The sequence below is a fragment of the Alligator mississippiensis genome, chromosome 11 (genome assembly GCF_030867095.1).
Source record: "Alligator mississippiensis isolate rAllMis1 chromosome 11, rAllMis1, whole genome shotgun sequence".
In the NCBI taxonomy this organism is placed as follows: Eukaryota; Metazoa; Chordata; order Crocodylia; family Alligatoridae; genus Alligator; species Alligator mississippiensis.
This window is the reverse complement of record NC_081834.1, coordinates 15361365-15378245: the sequence shown is the minus strand read 5'-3', so window position 1 is coordinate 15378245 and position 16881 is coordinate 15361365. Positions and strand designations below refer to the sequence as shown.

The following is a 16881-nucleotide window of genomic DNA, read 5'->3' as shown; positions in this document are numbered from 1 at the left end:
CTTACGCTGCCAGAACACATTTGTACATGCAGAAATGCTACCTACGGCTAGGTGGCAGCACTCCACTGAGCTAACCCGCCCATACTTTGATACTTGCATACAGCTATGTATGCTCCCAGAACAACTAGATCTGAAGAATTAATCACTGATGCCTCTTACAGGACAAAGACAGGTAGGTAGGATTGCTGGAAAGCAATGACCAATACTTCATGGATCTTTGCTGTACAAAGTTATGCTCTTTTAGGTGTAAGAAAAGAAATTAAACCAGATGAGTTCCAGGTGACCTGCTTCCCGGCCTGCAAACCTTTCATAAAAGTACAAAGAGAAACATTTTTTTTTTACCATTAAGGAGCCCACGTATCATACTTCCATTCTGGTCTCATAATGTACCGTCCAAAGTCAGTTGCTGCATCCGTAAAGGTCTCTGTCATGGAACAGCCCCTTACTAGGCCAGGTGCAATGCAAACAAAACTCACTGGCTTGATTTTTGGCCCCATCATGTCAGCTTGGGCAAAGGAGGTTTTGTTTAGATCTAAGTGTACATTAAGTTTAGATCGTGATTAGACGAAAAGGTAAAACGGGAATAGATTTTGGATTCTGTGGCTACACAGTCAAGGGAGCTGATTTGGGGAGGGTCAGTCCAAATCTCAGCTAGAAAAACAGGCCCCTTCCAATTTTGGACCTGATATAGATTCCAAACCCTGGAGGTGGGTTTAAATCGAGGTACTTGAGTCCCCTCCCCATCACGGATACCAAGAGAAATGCAGCATCTGAGGTTCCATTTACAGTCCACCTTGAGTTCAAAACCTTTATTAAGAAATCGTTGGCACAGTGTAGAGCTTAACCAGCAAATCTAAGAATAATAGATAAAGGGAGCAGTGAGGAGGGGCAGGATGAATTAACCCTCTACAGTGTAGCTTGAATATAGTTCCACTGCTTGTTCAGGAGATGGTCCTTAGTCTCGTATCTGCTTTCCTATGTATCTGATGTAATCTTTGATATCTTTTTTGAGTCACCTTCTCCCTTCTGAGGACCAGGCACTGGATTTCACCTTGCAGCAGTCTAGAGAGAGAGGCTGTGCAACACAGGTGTTTGGAGGAGTGGCAGCACTTGCTCCCAAAGGGCCAAGACATTGGTATCGATTTCCTTCTCCACTGGTGACATTTTTACAGTGTTAGTTCATGTCCCCCCCCCCCCCCCCCGAGACCTTAGGGCTCCATTAACAAAGAAAAAACTATGCTCCAGGCAGCTCCCTCTTCCTGTATTAGGTGAAGGAAGGGAAAACTTTCTCCTCAACTGAGTGCTCAATCCATCCGTGCCCTGATACTATGAGAGAAGAGCTTTATTAATCAAAAAAGGGGGAGCTGAGAGTGACCATCTCTTCACCTTGCCTAATACTTCTGAAAAATCCTTGCAACCTTTTCTCTGAGAGGCTCTCACACCTTTGTTGTTTGCCATGGGCAGGAGGAAAGCCCCATACACTTCTGCTCAGATTTTAGGTGAGTTGTAAAGACTTAAGAATTGACATTTTCTCTCTCATTTCTGTTCCTCAGAAAAACTGTGGAGGCTTGTCCAGATCTCTTTTTTTTTTTTTTGCACAAATTTTATATATATATATACACACACACACATATATATACACATACACAGTTATATATACATACACGCACACACACACACACACACATATATATACACACAGAGTTATATATACATATACACACACACACAGAGTTACACACACACGCACATATATATATATATATATATATATATATAACAACCTGTCAAGTGACCACTGTGGTTCACTTGGTAGACGAAAGCATACTTTGACGGTTAAACTATTTTAGTCCCGTTACACAGTTCGCACCGTGCACCCATCACCATCCCAGTGCTTTCACTCATTGTTCTTTTCAGAGGGTTTTCCTCTCAAACGTCTGTGCCAGTCCCCACTCCACCATATGAGGGCTGTCATTTCTTTCCCATTGTCTCTTCTGTCTTTCTGTAGTACCATTACATTTCACTCTGCCCCATTTTAATGCAGTCCTCAACTGTCAGGGCTGAGTGTCTGTTTATCAGCAGGTTCCTGGCTTTCCATAGTGCATACCTGAAGCAGGATCAGGATTTGAACTGGTTGAAGTGGGCTGGTGGAGTCCCTTACTGTCTGGTCATGTGCCCATAGAGAACTACTTCCCTGGTCAGGTTTCTGAAACCTGTCACCACCAGGAGGAGCACACGGATTTTCTTCCACATCTCTTTAGCATATGGGCAGTCCCAGAAAAGGTGGTAAATTGTTTCTGCCTGCCAGTGGCAGGTCTGCCTTGGGCAATTTGATGGACCTCTCTGCCATGCGCTGTTTTCCCATGCCCGCACAGGGAGTGCCCAGTGGGCTGCCTGCCAGTTCAGGTCTCTGTGCTTCTTCTGCAGGTCCTTGTGCAAGATTCGCTCCCACGGGGCCTGGCAGCTCTCACCAGGTAGTAAATCTATGGGTGATTACATTGTTCTTTTTTTTTTAAGGAAAATTTTTCATGTCCCAAGTCAAATTGGCTAAAATCAATTCCAAATCCGTGAGTCATTCAAGAACCAATTGTGGCCCTACTACTGGCAAACATCCTTCACCCCCACCTGGGGCTTCAGGGCATCCTCCATGCAGGCCCAAACCTGGAAGCTTGGGGTTCAGATGCCCCTGAGTTTCGCTTGCCCTCAGCCGTATGGCTGTAGGAGCAAGCTAGGGAGAAGTATCCCAGGACCAGAAAGTGGGCGTAAGGCCAAGATCTTCCCACTGGAAATCAAAGTAGGAGGGTTACTATACATTACCTCCACCTGAGTTACTACGTGGTGCCAGAAAAGCAGTTAGCCCCTGTCCCTAGGTAAAATGCCTTAGTGGTCACAGTATTTCCCCTGCCAGGATCAAGTTAGGGAGAAATGAACAGGAAATACCCAAATGCTTCTGCCACAACAGCAGCAGCAGGTACTGCACAGAGAGCACCTGAGATTTGCTATGGTAGTGATAGCAGGAGCGGGGGGAAAAGCCAGGCTTCCTGCCACAAACACTCCTTGCCCCTGCCCTGGCCTCTGCATTTTGTGCTTTCCTGGGTACACAATGTGGGGCAGAGAAAGAAAGCCATATTCAGCTATTCCCAATCACCCTCTGGACCTACTAAATGGTCCTAACAACACATCCTTGCATCTGAGATAACTGTCTTCGGTTGCCAGTTACTGTAGTGAGTCCTGCAACTGTAACTGTAGTAGGTACTGTTTTGCATTGCTAATGATTCAGGTTTCAAATCCAGCCAGTATATTTGGGTGGTGGGGTGGAGAAACTAATCAAACTGTTTTTTAACGTTGTTCTTTTTTCATTTGTTTGTTTTTAAAAGGTAATGTCATACATGAAACATATTAGAGAACGTTATTCAAGTTGCAAGGTGCAAAGGAAGTGCAATTTTTTGTTTGATCGCCTTTATAACCATAAGTCAAATCACTTGTATGTATTTATTGGAAGATAGCCTTGAATTGCATGATCATATACTATTTTTTTCCAACTGACCTCATTCATGTAACATGACAGAAGCAAATAAAGGTAGTATGGCAACCAATTGTAAACCTGGCATTTTCTAACTTTTGATCAGTTGACTTTGAAACCCAAATCATTGTCCTTTAATACATTTTTTGCATGTAACAGATAAACAAATTAATCTGGTCTTTGAGCCATAAGAGGTGGGTGGGGGAAGAGACAGAGAAAATTAAGAAAATCATGCCAGGTGCTAACGGTCAGTGGTTATATACAAACATTTAATTGCAGGGGGGAAGCTGGGAAATTCCTCTTCTCTCAACTGTTAGTTCAGTAACTTCCCAGGCCAGAGAGGTGAGTTCCCCTCTACCCTGTATCTATCTATATTTGCAGAACATTAGTCAGCTATATAAACAACACAGTGTTTATGAGTGCTCGGGTCTAAGCCATCTGTGGTTTCTCTGCCCCCGTAAATCATTGGCTTATTAGAAATGGGCAAAAACGCTCTCATTTCACAATTCTTCTATACAAAAGGGACATGTTTTTCACACCGAGTTTAATGAAAAATCCTCTTTTTCAAGCAGCTTCACTGGTTACTTAGGGAAGTGAGTATTTGTCAGTTTGACAGCACCGATATGAGGGCAAGAGAAAGATTATCTAACTTCTGTCAGCTGCCCCATCTCCACTCTGAGCCAGATTGTCACATATGAAAGAAAATTCCCAGTAGGGAACAGAGAAGTGCAATTTTCCACTCTCTGAGCTTCTGCTTAATTGTCTAGCCAGGAAAGGAGAAAGGCAGTGCTTGCTGGGCTAGAAGGATAGCTGGTGCTGTACTATCCATACTACATAAGGCAATGTGGACTCCACTGATTTTGTCCTGCATGTGAACTCCCTTGGGGCTGGAGGAGCTGTGTGGGATTTGAAAAATTCTGCCAGACCAAGAGCCTCTCCTTTCCAATCTTCAGGGCTTTCAAGAGGACCCATCAAGGGATATCCACAGAGGTATAATGTTATCCAAAGGGATATTGGATTCCCCTTCTTCTATGGCCCACAGGAAATATGTACCAGCTAGGAGTTTCCTCCTCTCAGTTGCACAGTCCCCAGTGAGTGATAACTCAGAAGATCCCTGGTAGCCCCGGTAAACCCTGTGGCTTTTCTGCAGTAACCATTCTTTGTCCTTGTTAGAGACTCTCTTAGCTTCTTCCCCTAGTTGTGAAGAAGACAGAGGCACCATCTACCTGCAGTGCAGAATAAAGCAAGGAAGGAGGATTTTTCTGGTTGCATGTTTCCTAAAGGCTGTATTTTAACGTTGGCTTTGCTTTTATAAGCTACATGTCAGATCCCAGCAGGTTTCTGTCTACACAGACCCGCAGATACTCTTTCACTTTACACTAGCTGAGAATGTGGCCTCTGCTCATGTATTGTGACTGAAAAGTCTCATTTCCTGCATTAAGAGAAGTAACAAATCATTTAGGAGGATGTTCTGCCTCTCAGTGGGCTGCTAGATAGGGTTTTCTTTCATTTCCGAGTTCTCACTTCTTCCACAACCCACACGTTCTTTTTAAGTCAGCAGATTTTACAGGAACCTCTGTAATGCAAGCAGAAATTCCAACACCCTCTTAGACGATACTTAAAACTGAGTGTCAGACTTGCAGTGGCTTAGTTCCTCCTTGATTCAGCTTTGCAATTTTCTCTCCCAGTTTGTTTCTCAATGGAAAGCACTGAGTTCTGCTATGTTTGCTGCTTAGTCCAAGATTATCTGAAATACGTTCTTCAGGAATCACAGCCTGGACCAGCCCCAAGCAGAGTGGCTCATGTCTTACGAAACATTGCATCTTCTTTGCAAAAGGAAACTGAAGAGAATCTAAAGCCATTCTTGGACAGACTTGAATTTTCATCTATAGATGTTGCCAGAAGAATTTTCACTCAAGTCATGGAGCAAGAATTTGCTGATGGCAATACCAACTGGGGACGGATTTTGACAATATTTATGTTTGGAGGAATTGTCACTAAGAGGCTTCAAGAGCATGGAGCTCAGCTTACAGGAGAAAATAAAGAGCAGATTTCATATTTCATCACAGAATACATCATGAACAACAAGGCTGAATGGATAGAGGCAAATGGAGGTTGGGTAAGTCTGAGTCCAGTATTTTGCTGGGTTTTTGGTTGTAGCCGTGTTGGTCTAAGGACATAGACAGGCAGGGTTCTTTTGAGTAGTCCAGTATTTTAGCATTTTCATCACAGAATAAATCAAAATTGAATTAAAAAAATATGTCTTTAAAGCCTTTGTCAACAACATATCAAGCTTGTTCAGGGATTTACTAGAATTTGCCAGTTTAATTCATTTTTCGCATACCTTGAATTCCTCATAGAGCAAATATCTTTCTTCAGATTTAAAATGTAGAAAGACAAAACTCTTCTTTAGAGTACTTGCTGCAGCATAAACCACTGAAGTAAGACTCAGGTCATTTGTACCACACTTTGTTAAAGCCAAAGCTAAAACTGAGCCCCTAGTGAAATGGTACAGTAGTAATGCTTATTTATAGAACCTGATCCAGAACTTAATGGCCAGCCAATGGCATGGGAATGGGAACACTTCAGCATTGAAATCCTGACCCTGCGCAATCAATAGAAGTTTTGCCATGACTTCAGTGAGACCAAGATTTCATCCCATGTCAATTTACTTGTACAATCTGATAGTCAGGTAAAATTGGAATCAAATCCTGCTTGCTCTCTTCATGCACTGAGACTATTTGTTTGAATGGAAACTGGCCAAGATATTCTCTGGATCTCCATGTGTTTGTCAAATATGAGTAAAACATATGGAAAAGTAGTATGTTGCTTCGTCCTCTGCATCATGACCTTTCAGTGGAACACCTCTATACAGATGGAGGCCTGCTTAAAATTTTACTCCCCTGCTTTGCAGGTTTCAGCATGCAAACGTGGGTTTCTGTAGGAGTTTAGGGGAAGTAGCAAGCAAATGACATCTGAGCCCGGTATTCCCCTGATTCTTCTCTTTTTCTAGTTTCTTTTTTCTTATTTACAAATATAGCTTTTTCTTCATCCATCCTCTCTGGTCCTGATTCTATTGTGAATGGAGTTATTTTTAAATTGTAATGTCATCTACAATGGTGAAATTTGGATTTTCTTTTTCTCTGATTTTCTTTTTCTGTCTTCTCCCATTATTTTTTCCTTTTCTTTCTCTTTTTCTCTTTCTCTCTCCCATTTCCCTTTAGCCACCTCTTTTTGGTAAGAAGAATTACTGCTGCTTCCTTGTCTATTTTCAGAGGTTCATCTCTCAATTTCTTTGAAGTGAAGTAATCTATATAAGGTCAACAGCAGTTCCTAGTAACCCTGTGTCTAGCAGTATTAGGGATTTCCAAGAAGCACCTCATCACCTCAGAACAATGAGGTTGAAAGGAAATTCTTTAGAAACGTATTAAACCTGAAACAGAGGCTGGGGCATGTTATTTGCAGAGACTGGCCTAAAACAAGAAATGTATTTCCATCCTACATGTGATCCTGCCCCCAGAGAGAGCAGGCAGGAAGGACATATTCTTGACCATGATCTGATCCAGAGATAAGGCAGACATTGAATGAAGTGTGGATATTTTCAACTATTGTTTTTAGAGCACAGTTCACTTATTTCTAAGTTAGTTGACTGGAATTGTAGGCACCAGGTTATGTCACCCTCTGTTGAACTGCAGTCAGAAGACAACAATGCACTTTGCACATAAGCTTGTTATTTTAAAGCAATAACCATGTTTTTGTTTTGTTTTTTTCCTATAGGAAAAAGGCTTCCTTGTGAAGTTTGAGGATCAGAAATCGTGGCTGTCCTTATTTGATGTGAAGGCAAGAATCATGGCTGTTTTCTCCTTCTTCAGTCAATATTATTGATAAAAAATGGACCTGTCTTCCTGCATGCATGAACTGGATATTCTTCTCCTTTTTCATGTGTCTCTATACATTTGACCATTTCATTACACATGCTTGTGTTCATTGGTTTTACTTTGTGAGGTCTTTCACTGTACGTGTACCTTCAAGCAGTGGGCCTTGCAGCAGGTGTTGCATAGTCTGAGGCTCTTGTGCTGCAGTCATGGGTGGTTGAACCAATGGTATAGCCTCACTTCTTCATTAGTTCCTTTGAGTGGAGGTTGAGACAGCACCACCTTTGCCATGGCTCATCAGCCCCTGGTGGTAAGGACTCAGCTGCTGGACTGTCCATTTTTCCGCTGTCAAGTATTTTCTTCAGCCGCTCGTTCCTCATCTGTAGGTGTCCTCTTGGGTGTGGCATCAAGAGGTTGGGTGCTGGTGAGGAGCTCCTGCGTGACTTTAGACATTTGTGTGCTGCGGGATGGTTATACAGTGGGCATCTCATACCTTCAGTTTGGCTTGATCATTCTATCCTGCTAGCCACAGCTCTTCTGATGTCAGGCAGAGCAATGCCAGCCAGCAGGTATACATTGTTTGGTCCGGTAGGCTTCACACATCCTGTGATGCACTAGCAGCTATTGTTCCGACTGGGGTCAAGGCATGACTCATTGCACTGATTTCCTTTCAATAACTTCACCAAGGCTAAAATAAAGGAGGGGGTTTTTTGTTTTTACTTTGTTAATTTATGAACATACATAATCAATATGCCCAATGTGGCTTCTTTAACCACAGAAGAAACTGGAGTCCTCCAGTATGGAAGAGGAAGAGTACCAGCCCACCAATATAAGTCAAAGAGAGCAGTCAAGGAGAGTTATAAGCATGATCTAGTTGGGGGTGGGCAGCGTGAATTGTAATTGTTTTGTAAATGCATCTTGCTTTATTGCTATGGTCCCAACTCTTCATTGGTCCATAGGCAACAATACCAAACAATTAATGCACCGTTATTTGCATCATCATTTGCTTTCCCTGTCAATTTTAGTTTTAATATTTTCAGTTCTTACAGCTAGAAATAATATTGGAGGGTCTCACAGGCAACACATGGCCTGAAACTATGGGATGGGAACAACTGCTTATTTTATTTTATTGCAACTTTATTATAAACAAAATATATTTTTTCACTAAAGGAAAACTAGATAAACATCCTTTATGTAAGTGCATCAGAGTTTATGAATAGATTGAATACTTATAATAGAACCAGTAACTTAAAATATTGGCCAGTTACACGAAATGTGTATTCCTGTTTACTGACAGTTCAATGGCATTTGTTTAATAATTTCTTTTTTAAAAAAAGGTTCTTTGTATGTACAGTTGCTACTTTATAAACTGCAGTAAGGTAGCCATTTAATTTCTTTTTAAAGAGATGTTTTTTACATGGTGAAGTGCAATAAAAATATTTGAAATTAATAAACTTTTGGTATCCCCTCTTTCTTTAGGACAATGAGTTTTGAAAAAAATATATTTTAAAGAATATATGGAGTTAGAATTGAAGCTTATTTTTACTAAGTTTCATCACGTGTGCTAGATAAGTAGTTCTCAACCATGTTAAACTCAGGGCACCCCTTGGAAAATGCCAGTTCTTCATTTTTGCTTGGTTTTTTGACCACAGAAAAGTAACAGAACCATTCTTCTGTTGCAAAGAACTGAGAAAGAGCACAGTGGGTCAGAATGTGTTTAGCACAATGGATTCCTGTTTGAATGTCTGTGTTTATCTTGTGAATAATGTTTGCATGCTTAACAGTGCTAACATTATGTGGAACCACATAACACCCTTGAAAGGTCCTCAGAGCACCCCAGGGGGCTGTGGCACTGTAACAGGGAATCCTAGCCCTGTAACGAGGAAGCAGGTTCGCCCCTTTAAGGCCAGAACTTTCTGGGCACAGAGGGCTGGTGGGGAAGGGGTTAAACGCAGAACCTGGATGGCCAGTCAGCTGACCGGAAGAGGCAGGACTATAAGAACCCTGGGCTCAATGGCAGTAGAGGGGTAGCAGCTGAAGGGGAAGTAGTGGTCTCTGAGATCTCCACGAAGAAGCTTGGGGAGCGGTCCACGGCAGGAAGGGGGAAGCTACAGAAGCCCCTGAGAGGTGGCGGCTGCACCGCAGCCCGGACTGTAGCCTATGTTGCAGAGCTGAAGCATGAAACAGGTTCATGTAAGCTGACCTGCTGCTTTGCTCGATCTATCACGGAGTTATTTTTTTTTGTTGTGATTATTGTATAAGACCGGTGGTTTGGGAGAGGCTATTAGGGGATGGAAGAGGCCTCATTATGGGGACCCACTATGGAGTGGGGACCCCGGCACCAGTGAGGGCGCAGCTTTTGGGGGCACACACCCTGGCGCCAGTGAGGTGCAGAGCGACACAGGGCTGTGCAGAGCCTGAGTGCCAGTAAGGGCGCAGTTTTGGGGTGACACAAACACCAGCACTCAAAGAACGATCTTAAAAAGGACAGGGAGGCCTGGTGCACCTGGGGTACAACTATATTTTGTTTTGACTGTCAGGGTGCAGGTTTGGGGTTGCACCCTGGTTTCAAACTTGCCCCCTAGCTGTGGGGCCAGTGCCCATGCCTCTGGGTCAGGGAGTACCAGGCTTCAGAAGGGAGCAGAAAAGGGGGCCATGAGCTGCCAGGCACGGGAAGAAAAAGCTAGAGCCTCGGAGTCAAACCCTGTTTAGTGGGTTTGGATGGGGAGGCCTAGCTAGAGGAAAAAAAGAAGGGGGTCAGGCCATCCTAGGAGAGACCCCAACATACCCAATATAATAGGTAGTCTCCTGCTCGCATCATAATTTCTATCAAGACGTGGCAGGAGAGATTAGGGTGGGACAGAAGAATTCCAAAGAAGGCTCCAAAGGTGCCCCAGGTAAGGCGCGGATGACCAGGAAGATGGTGCTGGGAAGGGTGACCTGTTACAGGCACCATGGTTGAGAATCACTGGATTGCATGCTCTTGCAAAAGCCAGCCTGGGCTAAAGTGAAAATCCAGGCCTGATCTGAAAAGAAACTAATTTACAAGCCAATCTGTATGATTTTTGTAGCACTGTCTGGTCATTCATACAAACAGATACTTTTCCTGAAGAAATGATGTAAGAGACACTATATTTGGAGGCAAAAGTCTCTCCAATGTCAGGGGAACACCCTGTACCTGTTGCAAGCTTTTACAGTCTGTAGTGGGTTTGTTTGAACTGAATCAGGCTTTTCACTTGCTTCAAACAGTACTTGTTGCACTTAAGGAGGGAAATTCTAGGTATTTCTATAGTGGCCAGGACTGTTTCTGTGGTAACAGGTGATGGGAGTCAAGACTTTCTTTCCTACAGGGTTGGAGAGAGATAAACCAGGACAAGGAGTATGTGCAGGTGTGCGTGGGGATCAGTGATCCTGTGGACACCACTTTTTTTCCAAGACTCTCTCCTGTGGAGTTTTATAGTGTTGGGAAGATGTGCTCTTGCAGGTGGCATGTTTTCCAAATGAACTGGAGGGGTTTTGGAGTGTTAAAGTATTAAAAACTGCTAGAACCATCTTTTCCTTCAGTTTCTCCTTTACTTAAAGATGGGATACTGCACAGTGCCGGGGGAACGTTCATTTACAGTAGAGGTCTTGGGTGTAATTTAGGGCTTTTGAGGAAAAGGACCCTTGGAGCATATGGAAGAAGGCCACATCTGGCCATACTTCAGGATTCAATGAGACATTTGTCCCATATGGCTTCTTGGCATCTGGGATTTGCAGGCCCAGGTTCATGGGATGAATCTCATAGAGAAGTGATTCTCAGTTAGGGTGCTAGGGCACCCTGGGGTACCTTTTGAAGGGTGCCTTGAGGTATGAGGAGATAAGCAGATAAGCCAGGCTCAGACTTGTCCCTGCCTGAACAATCTCCTACCTCTTACTGCCCAGCCCCTGTGTAGGGAGGTGAGCTCTGTAATGTATAAATTAATTATTGAAATTGGGTGCCAGTCAATTTGCAAAAGTTATGGAGGGGTGCCTTGAGTCCACTAAAGGGTGACCCTTGAGTCTAAAAAGGTTGAGAACACTGTTTATATCTTTCTTGTAGACATATTGGAGCTATGATGATCAAGACCTGAAGCAGTACAGGTAGTTGTTGACCCAAGGCAGTGTAAGGAAAATAAGGGAAAATCTGGACCCTCAAAGGCATAAATTCAGGTTGCTTAGCCAATATTTGTGCCTATGTATCACCAATATGTGGACAAGGTTCTTTGGGTAGATGTAATGTCTTTTATTAGACCAACTAAATGCGATAGCTCAATGCGATATCTTTTATTAGACCCAGGAAAGCACACAAATTACCAGTAAACTCTCCCTAAGCCTGAAGAAGGGAGTTTGTGCCAGAAAGCTTACAAACAACAATTTTTCCAACTATTTAGTTGGACTAATAAAATCTACCATCTACCCAAAGAACCATGTCTGCCAGTGTCCTTAGACCAACATGGCTACAAATAACAACATCATCAGTATGAGTGCATTAAGAATATATTAGATGGAAAATATATGTAATGGAGGATCATTGTACAGGATGTGGATTTTTCATTTTCCTCTGACACATCTGGCGATGAGCAGCACTGAAAGAAAGATACCAGACAAGATGGACTGAGGACCTTGAGGAATGGTTTTCTAAATAAATGCTGAAATATATTTATTTGTATAGTAGTCCCTAGAGATCAAAAATCTTATTCACTTTCAGACAGTACTTACTGTACAACTTTATTTTCTTTCATCAAATAATATATTTTAAATTATGAGACTAAAGAATTTTAATTAAAACACAAAAAGCCAGACATGGTCTTTTTTCCCCTTTAAGCATAGAATTAAAGATAGAAGGTGCAAAAGTTCTAGCACTTGCCTTCTGTTGCTGGGACCTGGATGTAAGCAAAGGATGGTAGGACTATGATCTATCTTTGCCAGGAGCAAAATCTTTATCTGTCCTGTATTTAAGGAAAAGACTAGACTAATGTCAACGGGTACTAGCTGTACTACAATACTTGGAAATCAGATAGTATATTAATAGTCATAGTGTATTAATGCTGCTGGCACTGGTTTTGCTACTGATATAAAATTTTACCCTGCCACATCCGCTGCAGACCTGTATGTACACACATGTGTGTGTATATATATACACACCAAAACCCCACAGACACAGCTGTTTAAGACATTACAACAGCTGTCACAAATTATTGGTGAAATGGTCATACCTTGTTTTTAGAGAAGAGAAGGCTGAGAGGGGATCTGGTGGCCGTCTATAAGCTGGCCAAGGGAGACCAGCAGGCAATGGGAGAGTCCCTGTTCCCCCGAGCACTACTGGGAGTAACAAGAAATAACGGCCATAAGTTGACAGAGAGTAGATTCAGACTAGATATCAGGAGGCACTACTTCACAGTCAGGGCGGCCAGGAGCTGGAACCAACTTCCAAGGGAAGTGGTGCTCGCTTCTACCCTGGGGGTCTTTAAAAGAAGGCTAGATAACCACCTAGCCAGGGTAGTTTGACCCCAGCATTCTTTCCTGTCCATGGCAGGGGGTTGGACTTGATGATCTGCTCAGGTCCCTTCCGACCCTACCTATTATGAAACTATAAGAAAATCAAACAGCAGCAGGAAAGAGCAGTAGCTAGCAGGTGGTTTCAGGATATCAGAGAACACCACAGGCAGAGATCCATCAGACCGTCTCATGCCATCTCCCTACCTGGAGGATTGTTCTTTTGCTGCATGCTTGCTTGTGTTTTGTCAGATCACATAAGCTAAATGACTGAGTTCCTATCTTTTTCACTGGGAGACAGATATGCAAACCAAACATACTTTCCTAGTATGTACGGCGGAAGACAGTCTGAAAAGGAGGAGACAAGGCCAAAAAAAAATTGAAAGAAAGTCCTTGTCTCTTTCCTGTTCTGTAAAGAATTCCCCAAACTTTCCAGATAACTTTTGTTATCTTGCCACAACTGGCTATTATGCAGGTAGGAAATCACTTGAGTGACGAGTGTTAAAATTATATTCAAATGTACTTCCCCTTTCTTTGCAGAACTGGGACAAGGGTGGTTTCTCTGTAGTCTGATCAGTGCTAAGTATAAATGCGTTAAGTGATGGTTCTGCAATTGCAAGGGGCACTATGCTGGTCAGGGGCCCCCAGTGCATTATACCTGTGGCTTAGAGTGGTTGTCTAGGAAAGAGTAGGATCCTGAAACCAGACCTTGGCACTGGGCCCCCAAAATTAACCCTGCTGTGGGTTGAAAAGTCTTGCACTTGTAGGGCTTGTGTAATGCTGTGCATACACATAGCAGTTAGCTTCAGGCTGCCTTAAATTATGGGAAAAGCCAGCCTAGTTCTAGACTGGTCTGAGGACTGAGGCAACACAAAGGTACAAACCAAGCCACCTTTACCACCTCAGTTCCTGGGCAAGTCAACTCTGTGATCTAGGACAACATTTCTAGCGTACCAACAAGTGGAGGAAAAATAACAAACCCCGAAGTGTTTTTAACATAGTTATGCCTGGCATTCATATCTCACCAACCATAAGCCCAAAGTCTGCAGCATGGCTTTAAAAGCCATGACATTTCTAAACAAGACGTGGAAGGGATGGACGGGGGTGGGGGGGGGGGGGGGTGGGAGGTGCATCAGGGCATTTGCACCTCCTTGGATTCCTGGCCCGCCCAAAGTTAAAAATCGCTTGCTTGGCAATGGCAGCAGCATTGCTAATCAGGCAGTGCTGAGGGAATCCACTGACTTCATGGCTCATTAAACTCTACCTTACGCCTTCTAAACTCTTCATCCCACAGGCCTCAATGTCCCGCTCTTCTTTTGAACGGTCTTGATGTTCACCTATTCAGCTCCTCTTCTACAATTCACCCATCTGTTTGCTGCTCCTGGTCACGAAGCACCTATTTCACAGCCAGGCAAATTGTTGTTAACTCACTACAGTGTAGTTATATATATTTTTGCTTTGATCTTCAACTGAACATCACCGCCCAAGGCCCCTAGCAGAGGAGTAAAACTTCTAGTTTATTTTGAACTGGGGAAAAACACCTGTTGTCTTCAGTCCGATGAGACACCTCACCCTCTGCATGCCGCCCCCCACCCTCAAAATGCGGGATCTGCCCATGCACGTGACTGTTTCCCATCTGCCAACCTACCGACCGCGTGCGCTCCTCGGAAAGAGGGCTAACAGCATCCTGGCCTGCAGCAGTCGGAGCGCTGCCAGCAGACCGAGGGAGGCGATTCGGAACCGCCGAGGCCACGTCTGGAGCATCGAGTCCAGTTTTGCCCCCTCCCACTGCAGAAAGGACGTGGAAAAAATTAGAGTCCAGCGGAAAGCAACGAAAACGGTGAGGGGGCTGAGGGGACTGGGCTTATTTGGTCCGGAGAAGAGAAGACCGAGAGGGGATTTAGCAGCAGGGTGCTTACAAGCTAGACCAGGGTGGGCAATGTTTGGGGGGTCGAGTGCCAACCCTCCCCTCCACTCCCACAACCTGGACGGGGAGGGAGCGGTGTCTCTCTCGGGGGCGGACAACGGCACGTCGTGGCGCGTCGTCCACCCCGGTTGGGGCGCGCGGGGCCTGATGCTCGTGTCCACCCCGTGTGGCGTGGAGCCGGTGGTGAAGAAGGAGCGGCGGTGTCCAGGGAGTTGAGGTTGGACACTAGGAAGGCCTTTTTCACAAGGAAGCACCGGGAAGGCCTGTAAGAAACGCCATCCTCGGGGCGGGGGGTTAAAACCAAGCCCAGGCTGGGATGATGTCGCTGGGGCTGGCGCGGCGCCGAGCAGGGGCCGGGCCAGGCGAGGCCCCCTCCAGCCCCGGGGGCAGCCGAGGCGGAGGCGGCGCGATGGCGGCGGCGGCGGCGCTGTGGGAGGCGAAGCGAGCGCTGCGGGCCGAGCTGCGGCGGCGGCTGCGCGCGCTGAGCGAGGTGGAGAAGCGGCGCCAGTCCCGCCTGCTCGGCCGCCAGGTGGGTGGCGCCGCGGGGGCTTCCCCGGGACGCGCGGCCTGCCTCGGCCTTGCCCGCCTCCAGCCCCGCCGGGCCGGGCCGGGCCGGGCCGGGCCCCGCCACCGCCGCCCTGTGTCACCCGGCGTGGGGGGGCCGCGGGCCTGTGTCACCCGGGGCGGGCGGGCGTGAATCGTCAGCCCAGCCGGGGCTTGGGGGTTCAACCTCCCGGCCCCGCCTGCAGCACTGCCCGGGGGGTCCAGCGGGTACACATGTCCAGGGGGACATCTCTGGGCGAGGGGTGGGCAGCGGTGCCCAACCCGTGGGGCAGCCATCGTACAGGATGGTCCAGATGACCTCTATGCATACAAAGCCCCACGCCTTTGTCCTCTCTCTCTTCAAGAGATATTAGACACCTCATCTCCTCTGTTTTTCCCTTGAAGACAAACCGGATGTCTTTATGTCCCCTGGTTTTCTCTTCAAGAGAAACCGCACACCTTTATGTCTCCTGAAGAGAAAAACAGAGAACATAAAGGCGTCTGGTTTCATATCGACAGAGTAGCAGAAAACCGGGCCGTCCTCGAGGACGGCCCTCCTCGCTCGGCGCCCCACCACTGCTACACAGACAGCCTGCCCGAAAGGTTTGTTACAATTACTTTCAGAGCCGACCCGAGCAGGGTGCGGGGCCCAGGGCGGATCGGCCCGCGCGGGGCCTCGGCCCTGCTCTGATCCGGGCCCCGCACCCCAAGAAGCTGCTGCCGCCGGGTGGGAGGGTAGCGAGCGGCTCCACGGGGTGGGGGGCGGCCGCCCCGATTTGCCCCCCCGCAGGGACGGCCCTGATTACTTTATATGACAGAAATGTGTGGGTGGTCTTTAAGGTTGAGCTGAAGAACATGCTGGTGGTAAACTTAAGGTTGTGTCATTTTAACGTGGTGGCGCACAGTCTGTCGGAGTTTGGGAACTGCTGGGCTAGGGCTCATTCATTCAAATACATATTAAACGTTGTCTCCGACTTATGCAGTTGTCCTGCGGATTTTTAAAATGTCACAGTAACGTGCGTTTGCCTTTGTGACGGAAAGACGACGCACCGTAATCCGTAACTGAGATGCACAACACGAACGTGCCTGTGTGCTTGCACGTTGTGATGCTGTGTTGTGTGCTGCAACCTCCCAGAGTACATTCAGAGTTGGTAGCCCTATGGGTAACCTGCTCCTGAGTTTTACTGCCCTCCTCCTGAGAAAGTGTTTCCTAATATCTAACCGAAGCATCCTTTGCTGCAGCTCAAGACCATTGCTCCTTGTCCTGTCGTCAGCCACCACTGAGAATGGTCCAACTCCATGTAGCTCTGAGGTGCAGGAGGGGGCATGTAGCCAGGATGTGCGGAAAGGGGCATGCAGCTCTGAGGCAGAGCCGGGGGTGGCCTGTAGCTCAAAGGCGCAGGAGGGGTGGCGTGTAGCTGGGACGTGGAGGAAGGGGTGGCATGTGGCTCAGAGGTGGAACGAAACCAGCGTAGGAGCTGTGCTTGGGAGGGGAA

At 45.9% G+C, this 16881-nt stretch overlaps 2 protein-coding genes and 1 long non-coding RNA gene across 4 annotated transcripts in view; 2 read left to right on the top strand and 1 right to left on the bottom strand.

Annotated features, from left to right (window-relative positions):
* Nucleotides 1–4967: 4967 nt before the first annotated feature.
* On the top strand, nucleotides 4968–8846 carry BCL2A1 (BCL2 related protein A1). Its single transcript, XM_059714601.1, has 2 exons — nucleotides 4968–5642; nucleotides 7301–8846. Exons 1-2 carry the CDS (start codon nucleotides 5223–5225, stop codon nucleotides 7406–7408), a joined length of 528 nt encoding a protein of 175 aa, XP_059570584.1. The 5' UTR covers nucleotides 4968–5222; the 3' UTR covers nucleotides 7409–8846.
* Nucleotides 8847–14017: 5171 nt separating this feature from the next.
* On the bottom strand, nucleotides 14018–14980 carry LOC132243979 (uncharacterized). Its single transcript, XR_009455558.1, has 3 exons — nucleotides 14900–14980; nucleotides 14564–14703; nucleotides 14018–14311 (listed from the first exon to the last, which is right to left on the bottom strand). It is a non-coding gene; the product is annotated as an uncharacterized LOC132243979 (long non-coding RNA).
* A 39-nt stretch (nucleotides 14981–15019) lies between these two features.
* Nucleotides 15020–16881, top strand: part of MTHFS (methenyltetrahydrofolate synthetase) — a 36486-nt gene continuing 34624 nt past the window's right edge. Inside the window, exon 1 of one of the 2 annotated variants that reach the window (XM_006272150.4) lies at nucleotides 15020–15107. Coding sequence is in view for 1 of the 2 variants with exons in the window: in XM_059714600.1 (XP_059570583.1) it covers nucleotides 15252–15371 (120 nt within the window). In the remaining variant the exon portion in view is untranslated. Of the gene's footprint in view, nucleotides 15108–15221; nucleotides 15372–16881 lie in introns of those variants that run through there. The other variant, XM_059714600.1, reaches the window with a different exon arrangement.